The 17,500-nt window shown below is 49.1% G+C and overlaps 2 protein-coding genes across 3 annotated transcripts in view; one reads left to right on the top strand and one right to left on the bottom strand.

Annotated features, from left to right (window-relative positions):
* LOC143330138 (GDP-Man:Man(3)GlcNAc(2)-PP-Dol alpha-1,2-mannosyltransferase-like) overlaps positions 1-3,422 on the top strand; it is a 6,599-nt gene extending 3,177 nt beyond the window's left edge. For both annotated transcript variants that reach the window (XM_076746374.1, XM_076746373.1), the window contains exons 3-6: positions 1-54; positions 211-379; positions 583-1,229; positions 2,111-3,422. The exon at positions 1-54 is cut by the window's left edge and continues 149 nt beyond it. In XM_076746374.1, coding sequence (XP_076602489.1) covers positions 1-54; positions 211-379; positions 583-1,229; positions 2,111-2,394 — 1,154 coding nt within the window. In that variant the 3' untranslated portion in view covers positions 2,395-3,422. The remainder of the gene's footprint in view (positions 55-210; positions 380-582; positions 1,230-2,110) is intronic.
* Positions 3,423-3,747: 325 nt separating this feature from the next.
* Positions 3,748-16,358, bottom strand: nek5 (NIMA related kinase 5). Its single transcript, XM_076747538.1, is given in 25 exon segments — positions 3,748-3,838; positions 3,840-4,028; positions 4,420-4,495; positions 4,591-4,686; positions 5,134-5,305; positions 5,380-5,463; positions 5,741-5,794; positions 5,926-6,027; positions 6,297-6,383; positions 6,729-6,842; positions 7,574-7,652; positions 7,888-8,055; positions 8,150-8,190; positions 8,483-8,583; positions 8,845-8,893; positions 9,488-9,574; positions 10,909-11,022; positions 11,359-11,413; positions 12,643-12,729; positions 14,039-14,109; positions 14,568-14,651; positions 14,763-14,860; positions 14,977-15,073; positions 15,495-15,631; positions 16,232-16,358. Coding segments are annotated over 24 exon segments (2,319 nt in total). The 5' UTR covers positions 15,618-15,631; positions 16,232-16,358.
* Between the last annotated feature and the right edge of the window lie 1,142 nt (positions 16,359-17,500).

Genomic DNA, 17,500 nt, shown 5'->3' with positions numbered 1-17,500 from the left:
GTTCTTACCCTCACTTCACCCTGCTGGGCCAGAGCGCCGGCTCCATGTTCCTCGGTGAGGCGGCGCTCTGAGACGCGTTGAGTGTCGTCTCTTCTTCAGTGGTTTGAATTTAATCTCTGCTGCTGTTGATGCTTCTGGAAACACGAAACACAGCAGAGCAGAAAGGCTGATGCAGTGTGTGTGTGTGTGTGTGTGTGTGTGTGCGCGCAGGCTGGGAGGCGCTGTCAGCCTTCGTTCCTGACCTGTACGTGGACTCGATGGGCTACGCCTTCACTTTGCCCATCTTCCGCTACCTGGCCGGCTGTAAGGTGGCGAGCTACGTTCACTATCCCACCGTCAGCACCGACATGCTGTCTGTGGTCCGAGAGAGGAACCCCAGGTACAGCACACACACACACACACACACACAGAGATCTCATCTTCCATCTTTTCTGAGTGTCACATCGTTGAATGTGGCTCGTTAACGTGCTAACGAGCTGAGTCAGCTGACTGCTTTTCCAATCACAGCGCCGTCTGATGAAATGTGTGAAACTGATCGGTTTAGTTCAGACGTACAGAAAATAAAACCCTTCCTGGTTCCAGGTTCAACAACGCGGACTTCATCTCCAGAAACCCCCTGCTGAGCGCCGTCAAGGTGGTGTATTACTGCTGCTTCGCTCTGCTGTACGGCCTGGCCGGCTCCTGCAGCGACGTCATCATGGTCAACTCCACCTGGACGCTCGGACACATCCTGGCTCTGTGGCGCTCCCCGAGCCGCACCTGCGTGGTCTACCCGCCCTGCGACGTCAGGGCCTTCCTGGACGTCCCGCTGGAGGAGGACGACGAGGATGAGGCGGAGGATGGCTGGGAGGAGCTCGGCCGGGAGCTGGGGAGCAGAGAGGGAGAGGACGGAGGAGCGGGAGGGGACAGGAAGTGCCACTCCATCGTGTCGGTGGGTCAGTTCCGGCCGGAGAAGGACCACCGGCTGCAGATCAGGGCGTTTCGCAGGCTCCTGGACAGGAAGCGGGAGGGGCCCGGGGGGCGGGAGTCACTACGGTTGGTGCTGATCGGCGGGTGCAGGAACCAGGAGGACGAGGAGAGGGTGCTGATGCTGCGGGGGCTCTGCCAGGAGCTGGACGTGTCCGACCGCGTCCACTTCAAACTCAACGTGTCCTTTGAGGAGCTGAAGAGGGAGCTGGTGGACGCCACCATCGGTCTGCACACCATGTGGAACGAGCACTTTGGCATAGGTGAGGACACACACACACACACACACACACACACACACACACATACACACGCACACGCACACACGCACAGACACAAACACACGCACAGACACAAACACACGCACACACACACACACAGACAAACACACACACACACACAGACACAAACACACGCACACACACACAGACACACACAGACACAAACACACGCGCACACACATACACACGCACAGACACAAACACACGCACAGACACAAACACACGCACACACACAGACACAAACACACGCACACACACACAGACACACACAGACACGCACGCACACACACACACAAACACACAGACACACATACACAGACACAAACACACACACACACAAACACACAGACACACAGACACAAACACAAACACACACATACAGACACACAGACGCCATGTCTAAATATAAAAACACTGTCATGTTCATACTGAGCCCTGATTGGCTCCATGAGTTGTGATGTCATATATCCTGCAGGTACATCCAGGTGTTAACGCTCAGAGAATCATTCAAGTCACAAGAAGAAAAACAACAAATAGATTCGAGCAGAAAGAACGTCGACGTCCGACAGAAGAAACGATTAGAAACAGGAAGTGAATAATGACCTTCGGAGTGACTCAGCTGAGTTTCGTGGCGACGCTAACGTTACATCATTCGACTGTCTATCTGAACGAGTCACACCTGGAAGCAGCTGTAGAATCACTCAGCAGAAATACAAACACAGAAGTCCGTTAACGACAGCCTCGGCTGTTAGCACGCTAATGTTTTTATATTAACAGCACTGGCAGCTGTTAGCATCTCATGCTAGCAGCTGTCAGTGCTCGTCTCAGGTGACCTGCTCTGGACATTGTCCTTCTCTCTGCAGGTGTGGTGGAGTGTATGGCTGCAGGTACCATCGTTCTGGCTCACAAGTCCGGAGGTCCAAAGCTGGACATCGTGGTGCCGTACGAAGGAGGACAGACGGGCTTCCTGGCCGACACCGAGGACAGCTACGCCGCTGCCATGGAAACCATCCTGTCGCTGTCTCCGTCGGCCAGACTGGAGATCCGACGTAATGGCCGGCGCTCCGTGGAGCGATTCTCCGACCAGGAGTTTGAGGAAAACTTCCTCGCTGCCACGGAGCCTCTGATGAGTAAACTGGAGCGATGAGGATGGGCAGACGAGGCCCGGTGTCCACCAGGGACCAGGACTTTGTCTGTCCTGGATTTTATTAGTGCTGCACAGATACACGAGGCGAAGCCCTGAGGGTCATGTCTACCTTTAAAATAAAAATCAAAGTTCAGCTTCCAGCACGGCGAGTAAAGGGACACGATGCCTCACTCATGTCAAATGACAGACAGACAAGTGGACATTTAAAAAGGAGGTCCCGGTGGACACTGAGACAAACAAGCAAAACCAATCATAAGAGACATTTCCAGACTCTGCATGCGTCTGATGGAGACGAGGCCACGGCACGTTTCCTCTGAGCAGCTCGTTAGTACGGTCACATGGTGCTCATCGAGGTCCAGAAGCTTCCCGGACCAAAGGTGGACTGACGTGGACATAAGCAGCTTGTTTGTTAAAGAGAGCATACAGAGCTTAGCTTAGCACAAAGGCTAACAGCAGGAGAACCTGCTAGCCTACGAACAAAAAAAACGTCTTCCACCTCTTTGTGTTTTATTTACATTTTTAGCTAGCAGGCTAATGGCTAACATGTCAGCCTCGTTTTCTGTTTGTGTTCATGAGACCCAACATGTAAATAAGACAGCTAATTATGCTAGGCTAGCAGTTTCCCCCTGCTTGCAGTCTTTGTGCTAAGCTAACACATGCTGCGCTCAGCTCACAGAAATGAAACTGATGATGACTCGTCATTTTTCCTCCGAGGTGTTTAAATAAAGTTACGTTCCAGACTGACGTGTGACGCCGCTGACAGCCGCCAGATGTTTGTCAGAGTTAGCTGAAGATGTTTTCACTGAGACCACGAGGCGGCGCAGCTGACGGCCATCGCTCTTATTTAAATGTTGTTTCACTTCCTGCGTTCCCGTTTGTGATCCAGCCGTGAGAAAACGGTGACGAGGGACAGACTCTTTATTTTAAAGAAGCACTTTTCCTGTTTCACGCGTTGACATGATGTTCAGAGTTCGTTTCACTGACAAACTGAAAGTCCACCTGAAACAATAAATGCAGTCTAACATTGACTGTGCGTCATTTTCTGTTGAGTTCAGACAAACATGGCCGCTGCCGGTCAAAGTGAGGACGCAGAAACCAAAACAAATTGTTTCCTCTCGCCAATAAATCTGATTAAAACAGCAGGTCAGCGTCTCACAGCTGATTGGTCCTCTTCCTCTGTTGTTCCTTCATCATGAACACACACACTGTAGTTTACTGTGACTCACACACACACAAACACTCACTGCAGCACACGTGGATTCATTCGCCGCTGAAAATAGTCCCAGCAGGATTTGAGCGTCTGTGCTTCATCCGCGACGCTCTCACTGTCAGAGTGACCCTCCTGTGTTTCTCTCAGGACGTCTGACGCTGCGTTTTCAGAGCCGAGTTCTTGTCCGGACACTCACGCCAACCCACACCTTCACAGGAAACGACCACAGTCGGCGCCGTCTGACTCCTCGACGTCCGGCTGGATCTGTTGAGAGTCTGCTCCTCTGTCCTCACCGTCCACCATCCCATCATCCCCTGCTGCCCCCCCCTCCACCTCAACCGAGCTCCCGTCCTCCAGGACAAACAGGTTCTTCATGGAGTCCGCCACCGCCTCCCTCAGCTCATCCTCCGACTCCTCGAAGTTCCTGAAGCAGGAAATGAGAGCGACGTCATTCAGAAGGCTCTGACATCAGAGCTGCTGCGCTGTTTCCAAACACAGAACGAAAAACCGACTCGTTCATAAAGTGAACAGGTGAGCTGACAGGTGAGACAGGCGAGCTGACAGGTGAGACAGGCGAGCTGACAGGTGAGACAGGCGAGCTGACAGGCGAGCTGACAGGTGAGACAGGCGAGCTGACAGGTGAGACAGGCGAGTTGACAGGTGAGATTGGCAAGCTGACAGGTGAGACAGGTGAGACAGGCGAGTTGACAGGTGAGCTGACAGGTGAGACAGGCGAGCTGACAGGTGAGCTGGCTGCAGTGTCCTGATGTACTCATTTCAGCAGATGTCATTGAACTGACAGCAGTTTGACTCACGTGTCTTCATCGTCTGACCTGGGCTCTTCATCCTCCTCCTGCTCCTCCTCCTCCTCCGCTCGGTCCGTCTCCAGCTCTACAGCAGAGACAGCTCAGAGTATCAGTGTCGTTCTAGTGAACACCTGTTGTTCATCTTATCTGCTGACCAATGGGCTGTGAGCGGCGTCTGACCTGCAGTGGCTGAGTCCAGACTCGATGAGGAGAGCTCAGCCCGAGCCAGAGCGCTCAGCAGGGTGTTGGGGGGGCCGTCCACCCACTGCCTGCGACCTGAGGGGGGGGGGCACAACACGTACAGGTGTCACTGCACAGTCACAGTCAGCTGTGTCTCAGGAGTGACTCTAAAGCTCTGTGTGAGACCACAGCGCTGCCTGCTGGAGGTCAAAGGTTACAGCTAATGATGGATGATACTTGATCCAAACACTGAAGCTCCAGATTCCAAACTACAAAGCTGATCATTTAAATTATTGATATGATATCAGTGAAAGTGAAACTGATCCTCCACAGAGAAGAGGTCTCACTGTCGGATTTGGTGGGACTACAGAAACACACGGAGTGGAGCATCTTTCACTTCATAAACAATCTTTGGTTGAGTTCACAACCAAACCAACATTTCATTTGTGCTGCTATGCTAAGCTAACCGGCTAAGCTAAGCTAACCATCTGACATTCACTAATAACAGATAACTGAGAACCAGAACGGTGAGCTGTGCTTCACCTTTACCCTCCACCATGCTGCTGTAAACAGAGTTGACGTCCATGTTGGCGAGTGCATCCAACAGAGTCTGAGGAGTCCTCTGGCTCCACCCCCTTCTCACCTCCAACCAATCCCTGAGCTTCATCTCGTCTCCCTCCTGGAAGCTCAGAGTCTGGTTCAGTGGGTCCCCTTCCTGTTTGGGGAGCCGGGGACAGAATGAGAGAAAGAAAGAGAAGAAGAAGAAAGGGACAGACAGCTGTCACTTACCTCGTCCTTCTGCTCCTCTTCCTCTCTTCTCTCCTCTTCCTCCTTCTCTGCGTTGTCTAACCGGATCTCAAACATGATTCCTTTCTGCAGAAAAGACAAACAAATCTTAAACACTGAACCGTCCCCCTGTCCTCTCCGTCCTCTCTTGGATCTGCGTCTCTGCTCTAAACCTCTGAGCCCCCTTAGACGCCGTCTTCTGTCCTTTGACGCTCTCTGAACAGCCTCTGTGGTAATAATGAGACACAGACACCGACTCCAGTGTTTCTGTCTGGACGCTGCATCAAACCCTCCAGGGCTGCTGCGCTCTCAGACTTTAGGGCAGGTCCAGGTCTTGGGTCCGGTTTAGCCGATCCAGTCTCACCTTGTCTTTGTGTCTTCTGTCCTCTCTGATCTGCATCAGAGCTGCTTCCACGTCCTGCAGCAGAAGGACAGACAGGAGTGTGACGCTCGTCTCGTCAGTTCTTCTCAGGGCTGACTGACACGTCGAGCAGCGCGTCTGCTGAACACAGATTGGTCAGACTGGGCTGATCCCTCGTCAGTGTTTACCTGTGCAGGTGAGGCTCCCTGCTGCTCCTCGCTGTCTGCACAAGGTTCCGGCTCTCTGGGTTTCTCCACCACAAAGGTTCGCTGTTTGTGCTGTGGCTGATCCTGACACACGACACAATGGAACCATTGATGATGCTCAGCTGTCTTATTGATGATGCTCAGCTGTCTTATTGATTATGATCTGCTGTCTTATTGATTATGATCTGCTGTCTTATTGATTATGATCTGCTGTCTTATTGATTATGCTCAGCTGTCTTATTGATTATGATCTGCTGTCTTATTGATTATGCTCAGCTGTCTTATTGATTATGCTCAGCTGTCTTATTGATTATGATCTGCTGTCTCTGCCGGCCGTCAGAGGACAGACTCACTGATTCCTCAGCTTCAGCTCTCAGCCTCATCTGCCTCACGTCCTCATGATACTGCTGCCTGATGACATCCAGCTGATGCAGGTACTCCTGCACACACACACACACACACACACACAAAAACCAAAGTACTTCTACGTTGTACTTCAGTGTCTGCTCGTCTCTGTCTCAAATCCTTCACTCAAGTAAAAGTACTAATACCACATGGCAGAAATACTACAAGTAAGTACACACTCTGCCCTGAAAATGTTACTGAAGTAAAAGTACGTCGGTATAATCAGGGAAGTATTCAAGTAAAAAGTACTCAATGCAGGAAAATGTCCTGTGTAAATTATTACTTGTACTGCAGTAAAAGTACTCAGTTACTTTGCAGTGGTTGTCTCCTGAGTAAAAGTACTCAGTTACTTTGCAGTGGTTGTCTCCTGTGTGTCCCACCTGCTGTCCGTCCTGCCTCCGGTCCTGAGGTGCATGCCGGTGTTCAGGTTGTCTCACTTCCTGTTTCTGGTCGCCGGGCTTCCTGTCGCACTCGGCGGTACACGGACGCAGACCCTGATGGTCAGAGGGGGGGGTCAAAGAACGGCATGCTGGGAAATGACCTCCGACTAGCTGTAGTCCTTCTTTAATGCCACTGATTCATCGTCACCTCTGTAATGTGCAGTGCTGGGTGAAGTACTTATATGTGTTACTTTAGTAAAAGTAGTAGTAGAAAAACTCTGTCCTGCACTCAGACTTTACCTCAAAAGGACTCAGGATGTCACAGTCGTGTATATTATGGGATTCATGTGTTCATCAGACTGACGCTGCAGCTGAAAACGTAGTCTGATGTTTGTACTGGACTGTTTGTACTTTTACCAGCGGATCAATAAAGTTTGTCTTCATCGATAACGATCATCCTCATCCATCTGCTGATCTCACTCTGTCATAACCTCCATCTGTAAACAAAGTCTGTCAGCTAAATCCAGTAAAGTAAAAAGTACAACACTTGCCTCTGAATGTGGAGTACAAGTAGAAAGTAAAGTGGAAATACATTACAAGTACCTTAAAGTTGTGCTTAAGTGCAGTACTTGAGTAAATGTACTTAGTTACTTTGCCCTAACTTGGCCTCTGTAACTCTGATCTGTTTCCTGGTCTGAGTCATGTGACCAAACCTCCTGAACAGTGTCTTCATGTCTACTCTTCCTTAATGTGGAGTACTGCGGTTACTGCAGTCACTCTTCATGAATGAAGTACTTCCTGTGTAGAGTTACTGTATGTGACCTGAACAGATGCGAAAGTCCCACCAGCTGTCTCTCAGCTCTCAGCCTGTTCTGGTTGGCCTCATGTCTCCTCTGCAGGTATTCATCTCGAGCTGCAGCCACTCTGAGACACGAGCAGAGACAAACAGAGACGAGCAGAGACAAATAGAGACGAGCAGAGACAAAGACAAACAGAGACGAGCAGAGACAAAGACAAACAGAGACGAGCAGAGACAAACAGAGACGAGCAGAGACAAACAGAGACGAGCAGAGACAAACAGGAAATGGAGACAATAATTGACAGATGAATCCATGATGAACATAAAGTCAGATGCAGCTTTAAGTGTGCGGTCACTGACAGCTGGTACGGCTCCACAGGCTGGTCTTCACACTGCTCCTGAGGAGGAGGAGGAGGAGGAGGAGGAGGAGGAGGAGGAGGAGGGAGGACGCCCTCCCTGTTCCTCTGGAAGGCGTCCAGCTGGGCGTGGTAGTGCTGGTAATGGTGGACTGGCTGCTGTCCATGAAACCTGCACCAGTAACAGAAGTCCAGAGGTGGAGCTCCTCATCGTCATCACGCTGCAGCATCACTGATGAAGAGGTTACCTGTACGGCTGAACTCACCTGTGGCTCCTCTGCTCTGCTGCTGCTCTGAGATGAAGACGCTGCCACCAGGAACAAATGGAGTATCAGTACACAACACAAGTACAGAAGGAGTATGAACCTGCAGTGTGTGTAATATCCTCATCTGACAGCACACACACACACACACAAACACACACACACACACACACACACACACACACACGTGTACTGTGTATACTGTGTGTACTGTGTGTACAGTGTGTACAGTGTGTACAGTGTGTACTGTATGTACTGTGTGTACAGTGTGTACAGTGTGTACTGTATGTGGTACTACTGCCGTGTGCCTTGCACTGTCTCTCTCATCATGATTACCGTGTGGGGGGGCGGGGGGCGGACCCTCAGGTCTGGTCTAGCAGCCGGCCTCTCCACGGCGGCCCCCCCTCTCCCTGCAGGTCTGCTCCTCCGCGCCTCCTCTGAGTGACAGCAGAGCGTCGGGTCAGTACGTCAGAGTGCGGCCTCCTTCCTGAGCGTCTGACTGCACCCAGAGCTGCTTCCTGTTCACTCTGCTCTGCCCGCTCAGGGACGGCGGCCGGAGCAGAGCCAACAGCGACAACAGGAAACAACCACTGGGTGGCGCCAGAGTCCACATCAGCCCACTGAAACCACTGGAGCTCCAGTCTGTGTCACAGCTGCTGCTTGATACCTGAGTTACAGTGAACGTGTTTGTGTGTCACCTGCTCTGCTTCGACGCAGCACCGTGTGGCTGAACTCTTCCTGCATCACCTGCACACACACACAGACACACACACACACACACACAGACACACACACACACACACACACACACACACACACACACACACACACACACACACACACACACAGATCTTTGAGGCTGTGGTTTCAGTGGGTTGGACTGCAGCATACAGTTTCCAACATTTACAGACGTGAGAGGGAACAATATTAGAAGCGGCCATCTTTAAGTGTCTTCTGCAGCTTCTGACGGTTGAGGAGGAAACAGACTGAGAGGGTTACGGTCTTCTATAAGAGCGGCCATCTTTAACTGAGCGTCTTCTGCGGCTGTTGACGGTTTCATGTGGATGCTGTCTTTGTCCTGAACACCCAGAGGAGAAGACGGGGTGGACTCTTTGAGCGTCTGTCTTTAGGTTGACTTCTTCTTTTTGTCTCTAAAATCCTTCTGCAGCTGTTTCACCACATCCACGTTTTCCAGCTGTGAGCAGCTGCTCTACTTCCTCTGAGCATTGCATTGTGGGAGAACATCGTGCACGCTCAGAGAACGACCACATTTATTCCGAATCCTGTTTCATGAACTGCCTGTTTAATGGAGTTGATCAGTGAACCAATCAGGCTCCTCACCTGTGGGTCCAGGTGTCTGCTGATGTGCGTCTCCAGGACGGGACGCCTGAGGACAGAGCTGACTGAGGGACGGTCCCGCGGGTTGACCTGAAATCACCAGCAGAGTAAAAGTAACCAGTAAGCTGTCAGATGAATGTAGGGAGTAAAAGTACCACATGTCCAGAGCAGTTAGTGGAGTAGAAGTACAACATTAGAAAATGGAAGTACCTTGAATTTGTACTTACCTGCTGCTTCTGCGCTTATGTTCACACCAAACAGACAGAAAACAGACAGAAAACAGAAAACAGACAGAAAACAGACAGAAAACAGACAGAAAACAGAAAACAGACAGAAAACAGACAGAAAACAGACAGAAAACAGAAAACACACAGAAAACAGACAGAAAACAGAAAACAGACAGAAAACAGACAGAAAACAGAAAACAGACAGAAAACAGACAGAAAACAGACAGAAAGCAGAAAACAGAAAATAGACAGAAAACAGAAAACAGACAGAAAACAGACAGAAAACAGACAGAAAGCAGAAAACAGAAAATAGACAGAAAACAGAAAACAGACAGAAAACAGAAAATAGACAGAAAACAGAAAGCAGACAGAAAGCAGACAGAAAACAGAAAACAGAACAGACAGAAAGCAGACAGAAAACACACAGAAAACACACAGAAAACAGACAGAAAACAGAAAACAGACAGAAAACAGAAAATAGACAGAAAACAGAAAATAGACAGAAAACAGACAGAAAACAGAAAACAGACAGAAAACAGACAGAAAACAGAAAACAGACAGAAAACAGACAGAAAACAGAAAACAGACAGAAAGCAGACAGAAAACAGACAGAAAACAGACAGAAAGCAGAAAACAGACAGAAAACAGAAAATAGACAGAAAACAGAAAACAGACAGAAAACAGACAGAAAACAGAAAACAGACAGAAAACAGACAGAAAACAGACAGAAAGCAGACAGAAAACAGACAGAAAACAGACAGAAAACAGAAAACAGACAGAAAACAGAAAGCAGACAGAAAACAGACAGAAAACAGAAAACAGACAGAAAACAGACAGAAAACAGACAGAAAACAGACAGAAAACAGAACAGACAGAAAGCAGACAGAAAACACACAGAAAACAGACAGAAAACAGAAAACAGACAGAAAACAGACAGAAAACAGAAAACAGACAGAAAACAGACAGAAAACAGACAGAAAACAGAAAACAGACAGAAAACAGACAGAAAACAGACAGAAAACAAACAGAAAACAGACAGAAAACAGAAAACACACAGAAAACAGACAGAAAACAGAAAACAGACAGAAAACAGAAAACAGACAGAAAACAGAAAACACACAGAAAACAGACAGAAAACAGAAAACAGACAGAAAACAGACAGAGTGAGTGAAGTGAAAACTCTTCAGAGCGTCTGACCTTGAACAGTTGGCTGACCAGCAGGCGAAGGTCGTACGAGTAGCGGCTGGGTACTGGACTGTAGCGCCCCCTGCAGATTTTACTGACCAGCTGCTGCAGACTGCTGCCCTCAAACTGCACACATGCGCGTGCGCGCACACACACACACACAGTTTATCAGGTTTTTATTTTTCAGTGCAAAAATGTGAAACGTTGTCCTCGCTCTCATACTGTTAGCTTCAGCTGAGTGTTAGCATTAGCTATTGTTAGCATTAGCTTATTGTTAGCGTCAGCTCAGTTTTAGCTTTCCAACAGTGTTAGCTTCAGCTCAGTATTACCATGTGCTCAGTGTAGCATTAGCTCAGTGCTAGCATTAGCTCAGTGTTAGCATTAGCTTGGTGTTAGCAGAGCCTTGGAGGTCTCAGCTGTGTGTGAGGCAGCTGCTGATGTGCTGGGTGTGGTGCAGCTTACTGGATGCCTCAGGGTGCAGAGTTCATACAGGACGCAGCCCAGAGACCAGATATCCCTGCAGACACACACACACACACACACACACACACACACACACACACACACACACACACACACACACACACATGCACTTGCCTTGTGAAAAGGTGTTTTAAATACAGTCGACTCTGAAAACGTTCCACCCTCATAAACAAACTTCCTGGTTTCGTTATATTGCCCTCAAACGTCGTCCCGGCTCGTGTGGATGTCTGACGCTCCACAGTCAGGGCGTGTTCTGAATCTGTGAGGTCACTGTGACGCAGCCTTAAGTCTTGTGTAACTGATATATTTCTTGTTGAAACAGGAGAGCTGGAGCACATTATCCCAACATGATCCCAGACTTTCCCCTGGGCTGGAGCCCCAGTTTACTGGGACTCCAGCGTGCAGTGCAGAGGAACACGAGGCTGCGTGATCAGAGCTTCACATCACGTCTGTCCACACTGTCTGCTGTCCTCAGGACAGCGATGGACCACACCACTGCTGTCATTTCTTTAAGTCTCTGCTGTGGAGCAAACCACCGAACCCTTTCACTTTCACTTCTTACCACTCGCAAGAAAACTGTTTGTTCTAGTGCCGACATTGTGTGTGTGTGCGTGCGCGCGCACATGCGTGCGTGTGTGTGCATGTGTGTGTGCGCGCGCTCTTGTTGCATTTTTGTGAGGTCAGACTAACACTTCAGACCTTGAGAAAGAAGACCTGAAGACATCGTCTTGTCGTCCTCACAGCGCTGTCTGAGAGCTTAGACTTGGTTTTAGGGTGAGGTTTAGAATTAGGCTCAGGGTCAGGTCAGTGTTGGAGAGAGGACCTTTGACCTCTTTGACCTCAGTAGGTGCGAGGCGTCTGCAGCGTCCTGCTGTCTGTGTCTGTACATGTTGCTGACGTGCTTCAGGGCAGCAGACGATGGTTCGTGATGATCGCTCTTATCACCACCATAAAAATAAAAGAGGAAGCTGCTCTCTGCACACAGGGCTCATCTCAACCTGAGACACTTCTAAACCCCTCCCCCGAGCAGTCACTGTCCAATCACAGCTTAGCCAAAACAACAAGCCACATCAGGTCGGCCGAGCTTGGCTTAGCGTCACGTGTTGAAACCGTGTGCTCGCCGCTGCTGGAACGCTTACAGTCAACTTCCACTTTTCTTTTCCTGAAGTAAAAACAGAACCGAGGCTGGAGCAGAGGATGCAGCTGGAGCTCACTGAACCTCTCTACGTCCTGTTGGCTGGTCCAGGCTGAGGACATACGTACGTCTTGTTGTTGTAGGGTCGTCCCTCACAGATCTCTGGGGACAGGTAGTACGGTGTCCCCACACAGGTCCTGGCCAGCTCCATGGTGCTGCAGACACACACACTCAGAGGTCAGGGGTCAACAGGTGCGTCAGTGAAGCCTCACACACACTTTAAAGACGTTTGTGTTTCGTGGTGGACTGGAGCGTTCACGTCAGTCATGTGACCTCGTGTTCTTCACACTGGACAATAAGTCTCTTCCTAAAACACGTCCAACGCAAATGACCGGGGACAAAATCCAAAGTCCTCTGTCTATGCAAACACGAGACAGTGAGACATCACTGAGCTGCATCAGACACAGGCTGACGGGTTCAGGCTGCTGATCTGCACCGAGCCGAGCTGAACCAGGCTACGTTAGCACGTTAGCTCATTAGCCAAGCTGCTACCTGACCAGTCGAGATCTTCCACCCGAACAGGGAAAACCACTGATGTGCTTTGTGTCGTGTTGGAGAGGACAAACACAAACAGCTGAGACAAAGCTGAACAGACATCATCAGTGTGTGCTGCAGCCGTGAAGAGGAAGGCTGGACATGTCCCACCTTCGATTCAGTCAGTAAGTCCATGAAAAGACCGAAACCAGCTGAGTGTTAGTCCGCTCCAGACACACAGCTTTAAACACACACCTCCAGACACACACAGCTCCAGACACACAGCTCCAAACACAGCTCCAGACACACACAGCTCCAGACACACAGCTCCAAACACACCTCCAGACACACACAGCTCCAGACACACAGCTCCAAACACACCTCCAGACACACACAGCTCCAGACACACACCTCCAGACACACACCTCCAGACACACACCTCCAAACACAGCTCCAGACACACACAGCTCCAGACACACACCTCCAGACACACACCTCCAAACACAGCTCCAGACACACACAGCTCCAGACACACACCTCCAGACACACACAGCTCCAGACACACACCTCCAGACACACACCTCCAGACACACACCTCCATGTTTAAAGGCTTGAGTTTCCTCAAACAGCTGCTCACTGCAGCTTCTACCAGACAAACAGGAGGACACAGAGCGTCTGTTGGGACTATTTTCAGCGGCGGATGAATCCACATTTGGTGCTGTGGTGAGTGTGTGTGGCAGCAGCATTCTTTTCTAATGTTTGTGTCCTTAGTTCCTCTCCTCGGCTGCTTGTCCTCACATCTTAAACAGCAGGACACAGCCTGCGTCCCTCAGCTCGGCCTGACAGGCTGACTGTTTACTGGAATGATAATGACTCGTCTGGACGTCTTCCATGTGTGTCAGAGCACTCAGCGACAACAGCTGGGCCCTGTGTGTGTGTGTGTGTGTGTGTGTGTGTGTGTGTGTGCGTGTGAAGATGACACTGACTTACTTATTCAACATTCTTGCGATGCCAAAGTCCCCCAGCTTTGCTTTCATCCCTCCGTCAGTGAGGAAGATATTCTAGACGAGAGGGACGAGAGCAGTGACTGGGCGTGTGTGTGTGTGTGTGTGTGTGTGTGTGCGCACGTGTGCATGTGTGTGTAACAGATAGGCCTGATGACACACAGTCATGTCTCTGGTCAGTCACTCTCTTTTGCTCTTTGTTCAGAGCAAGCTGAGCTCACCTGTCTGATGATGACATCACACAGGTGAGGACGTCCAACCTCAGGTGGGAGTGAACAGTCCGTGGGCTGCGAGGCTCAGTGATGAAGTGATGAAGTGAATGAAGTGAATGAAGGGAATGAAGTGATGAGGTGATGAAGTGATGAGGTGATGAAGTGAATGAGGTGATGAAGTGATGAGGTGATGAAGTGATGAGGTGATGAAGTGAATGAGGTGATGAAGTGATGAGGTGATGAAGTGAATGAGGTGATGAAGTGATGAGGAGAGTGTGTGCAGCAGCGTCGTGGGTCAGGTACCTGAGCTTTGATGTCTCTGTGGAGGATCTTCCTGTCGTGGATGTGTTTGAGGCCCAGACAGACCTGAACAAACCAGTCCAGGACCTGGAGAACATGCACTCATCAAGACCACATGACCTCCTCAGGACAGGGGGAGGAAGTGTGTGTGTGTGTGTGTGTGTGTGTGTGTGTGTGTGTGTGTGTGTGTGTGTGTACCTGCTCCTCAGTGAAGGGGACTCCTCTCTGCAGGTTGATCTTCTTCATCAGATCTCCTCCATCACAGTACTCCATCACTATGTACAGGCTGCCGCTCTCTGTACACACACACAGTGACAGTACACACACACACAGTGACAGTACACACACACACAGTGACAGCACACACACAGTGGAGCTCGGGGTCACATGGTCTGGGTGGAGCTGCACTCACCTTGAAACGAAGTGATGAAGGCGACGATGTTCGGGTGTTTCATCTTGGACAGCAGCTTTGCTTCTTTCTTCGACGCCTCCTTTTCCCTCGCCGACATCTGAGCAGTGAACGCACCTCAGAGTCAACACTTTACTGAACTTTAAGGTGAACCTGAAGGTACCACAGCTGGACAACAGCTGGTGGACTTGATGAAGCCTCTGATGAGTGTGTCCAGATGTTTGGTTGATCTGATGTGTGTCCATGTTATTTTTTAAACTGATGTTAACATGTGGTCATTTTCAGGGATCAATCTTAGCTCAGCATCAATACTGGACACACAGTCTCAGACTCTGTCCACCTCTGACACTCACTGAAGAAGACGTTAGCAGGAGGGGAAGAGAGACGAATGCTCTGTGTACACCTGCTCTATGTACACCTGCTCTGTGTACACCTGCTCTGTGAAACATGTCAGTGACCTGCAGGTGAGGAAAACAACAAACACCTGTTGGTGACAAAGTGCTTGCATGCTGCTGTCGTACCTTTCTGAGGTCGACCTGTTTGACCACACACCGCCCATCTCCACCCGCCCCGCTGTGCCGCACCAGGAAGGCTTTCCCAAACGCACCCTCACCGATCTGACGGATGACCTCGTAGCTGTTCATCACACCTGGTTTACCTGCAAGAGAGACGGCACGCAGCTTCTGTACCGAAATGTGAGGGAAGTACAGCTGGCTAATACATGTACTGCAGTAAAAATACATTTGCCTCTGAGACGTAGAGTTAAAGTATACAGTAGCAAAAAATTAAATTACTCAAGTAAAGTACAAGTACCACTATAGCATACTTTAATATTGCACTCGAGTAAATATGCTTTGATACTTTCTGCCAGCAGTGGAGGAATTGTTCACATTCTTTACTGAAGTACAAGTACTAATACCTCACTGTAAAAATACTGTAATACTACAAGTAAAAGTCCTGCAGTGAAAATGTTAGTAAGTAAAAGTATGAAAGTCTGATCAGGAAATGTATTTCAAGTACTGAAAGTAGAAGTACTGCGTGCAGTAAAGTGTCCTCTGTGTCTGTTGTCCTCTTGTCTCTGGTCTCTTTAGATCATTGTGTCTCCTGTGACTGTCCTCTTGTCTCGGGCGAAGAGCCCGTTGCCATAGATACAGAAACACGGCGACTAGCTTCCATGTTAGCATGCTAACGTAAGCTGACTTCGGACAGAAAATGTCGTTTTTCCCGCACTTTCTGTCAGATAACAGTCCGCTCTTACCTTCAGGATACGTCCGCTGTTCTCAGGAGGAAAAGTCACATCATGAAACACACTGAAGAGTCAAAGTATCCGGTTAAAGCACAGAACAAACCGTCACACACCGTTTCGTACGGCAAGCGGGAGGGGGAACCACAAGGCATGCTGGGAGATGAGGTCCTTGCTCGATCAATCTCTGATTAGCATTTTATTCAAATAAGCAATGAGTTAGCTTCAGTTTCTGAAGACAGACACCTGATACTTCTATAATACTCCTCAAAGTACTCAGCAGTACCTCTGTGTTACTGCGCTGAGACGTTCTGTACTACACGTTCAGTATCGGTCCTTTCACTTCTTACAAAGCTCAAACAGCTAATTGGATAATTGATTACCTGATAAAAGTTCCTATTGATCGATTTTCAGCTGATCATCAGAGAAAATCAAAATGTTACTGATGTCAAAACAAAAGTTAAATGATTTGCGTTTATATATAAAAATATTTAACTTTGATTTGAGGTTCAACGTTTGCTCTGACTCAGTCATCATCAGTGAAGTGTCTGCAGGTGTGTCTCACCTGTTCAGTCTGCAGTCAGAGCCAGAAGCCTCACTCATCCAGATCCTGACTGGTCTCCTCTGCAGAGGTTTGCTGCTTCTTTCAGCCTCATATCATGTTGCTGTCGTCAGATTTTGGACATCACATCTCAAAATGACATGCTGCTGACGTGTGTGTGTGTTGGTCATGTTGTGAGGACATAAATCTGCTCACACAGTCACATTGTGGGGACTCGTCTTCCTTCTGGGACAAACACGTGTCCTCATGACAGAAATTGTTAAATATCAGGCTGATGTAGCCATCAGCTGTGGATGAAGTACTCAGATCCTTCACTTCAGTACAGTAGCAGTACAAACAGGAGAAAAAAACTTTTAAGTTTGATTATCCAGAGAAAGTATCCCTGCTGTTCTATGAGCATACATTTCATGATTTGACCATCAGCCTGTAATATGCAGTACTGTGCTGCTGGTGAAGATAAATACTTTATACACGAGTACTTTCATCTGTAACTCTGCTCCATGTGACGCGTTGATCTCTGTAAACTCTGAATATACAAAGTGACTGATAGTTAATCTGTGGAGCGATAAATACTCTGACTGAAGAGGAATAAAATGAAAATACTAAAGTACAAGTACATAAAAAGTGTACTCAGAGTTTCATTTACTGTCTGCTTCAGACTGCAGTTACAGGACACAGCAGCGGTTCTCAACCTGTGGTTCAGCAGCCCCTCAGAGGTCGCA

The sequence above is a fragment of the Chaetodon auriga genome, chromosome 13 (genome assembly GCF_051107435.1).
Source record: "Chaetodon auriga isolate fChaAug3 chromosome 13, fChaAug3.hap1, whole genome shotgun sequence".
Lineage (NCBI taxonomy): Eukaryota > Metazoa > Chordata > Actinopteri > Chaetodontiformes > Chaetodontidae > Chaetodon > Chaetodon auriga.
The sequence above is the reverse complement of the archived record's forward strand: the minus strand, read 5'-3'. Positions and strand labels throughout refer to the sequence as shown.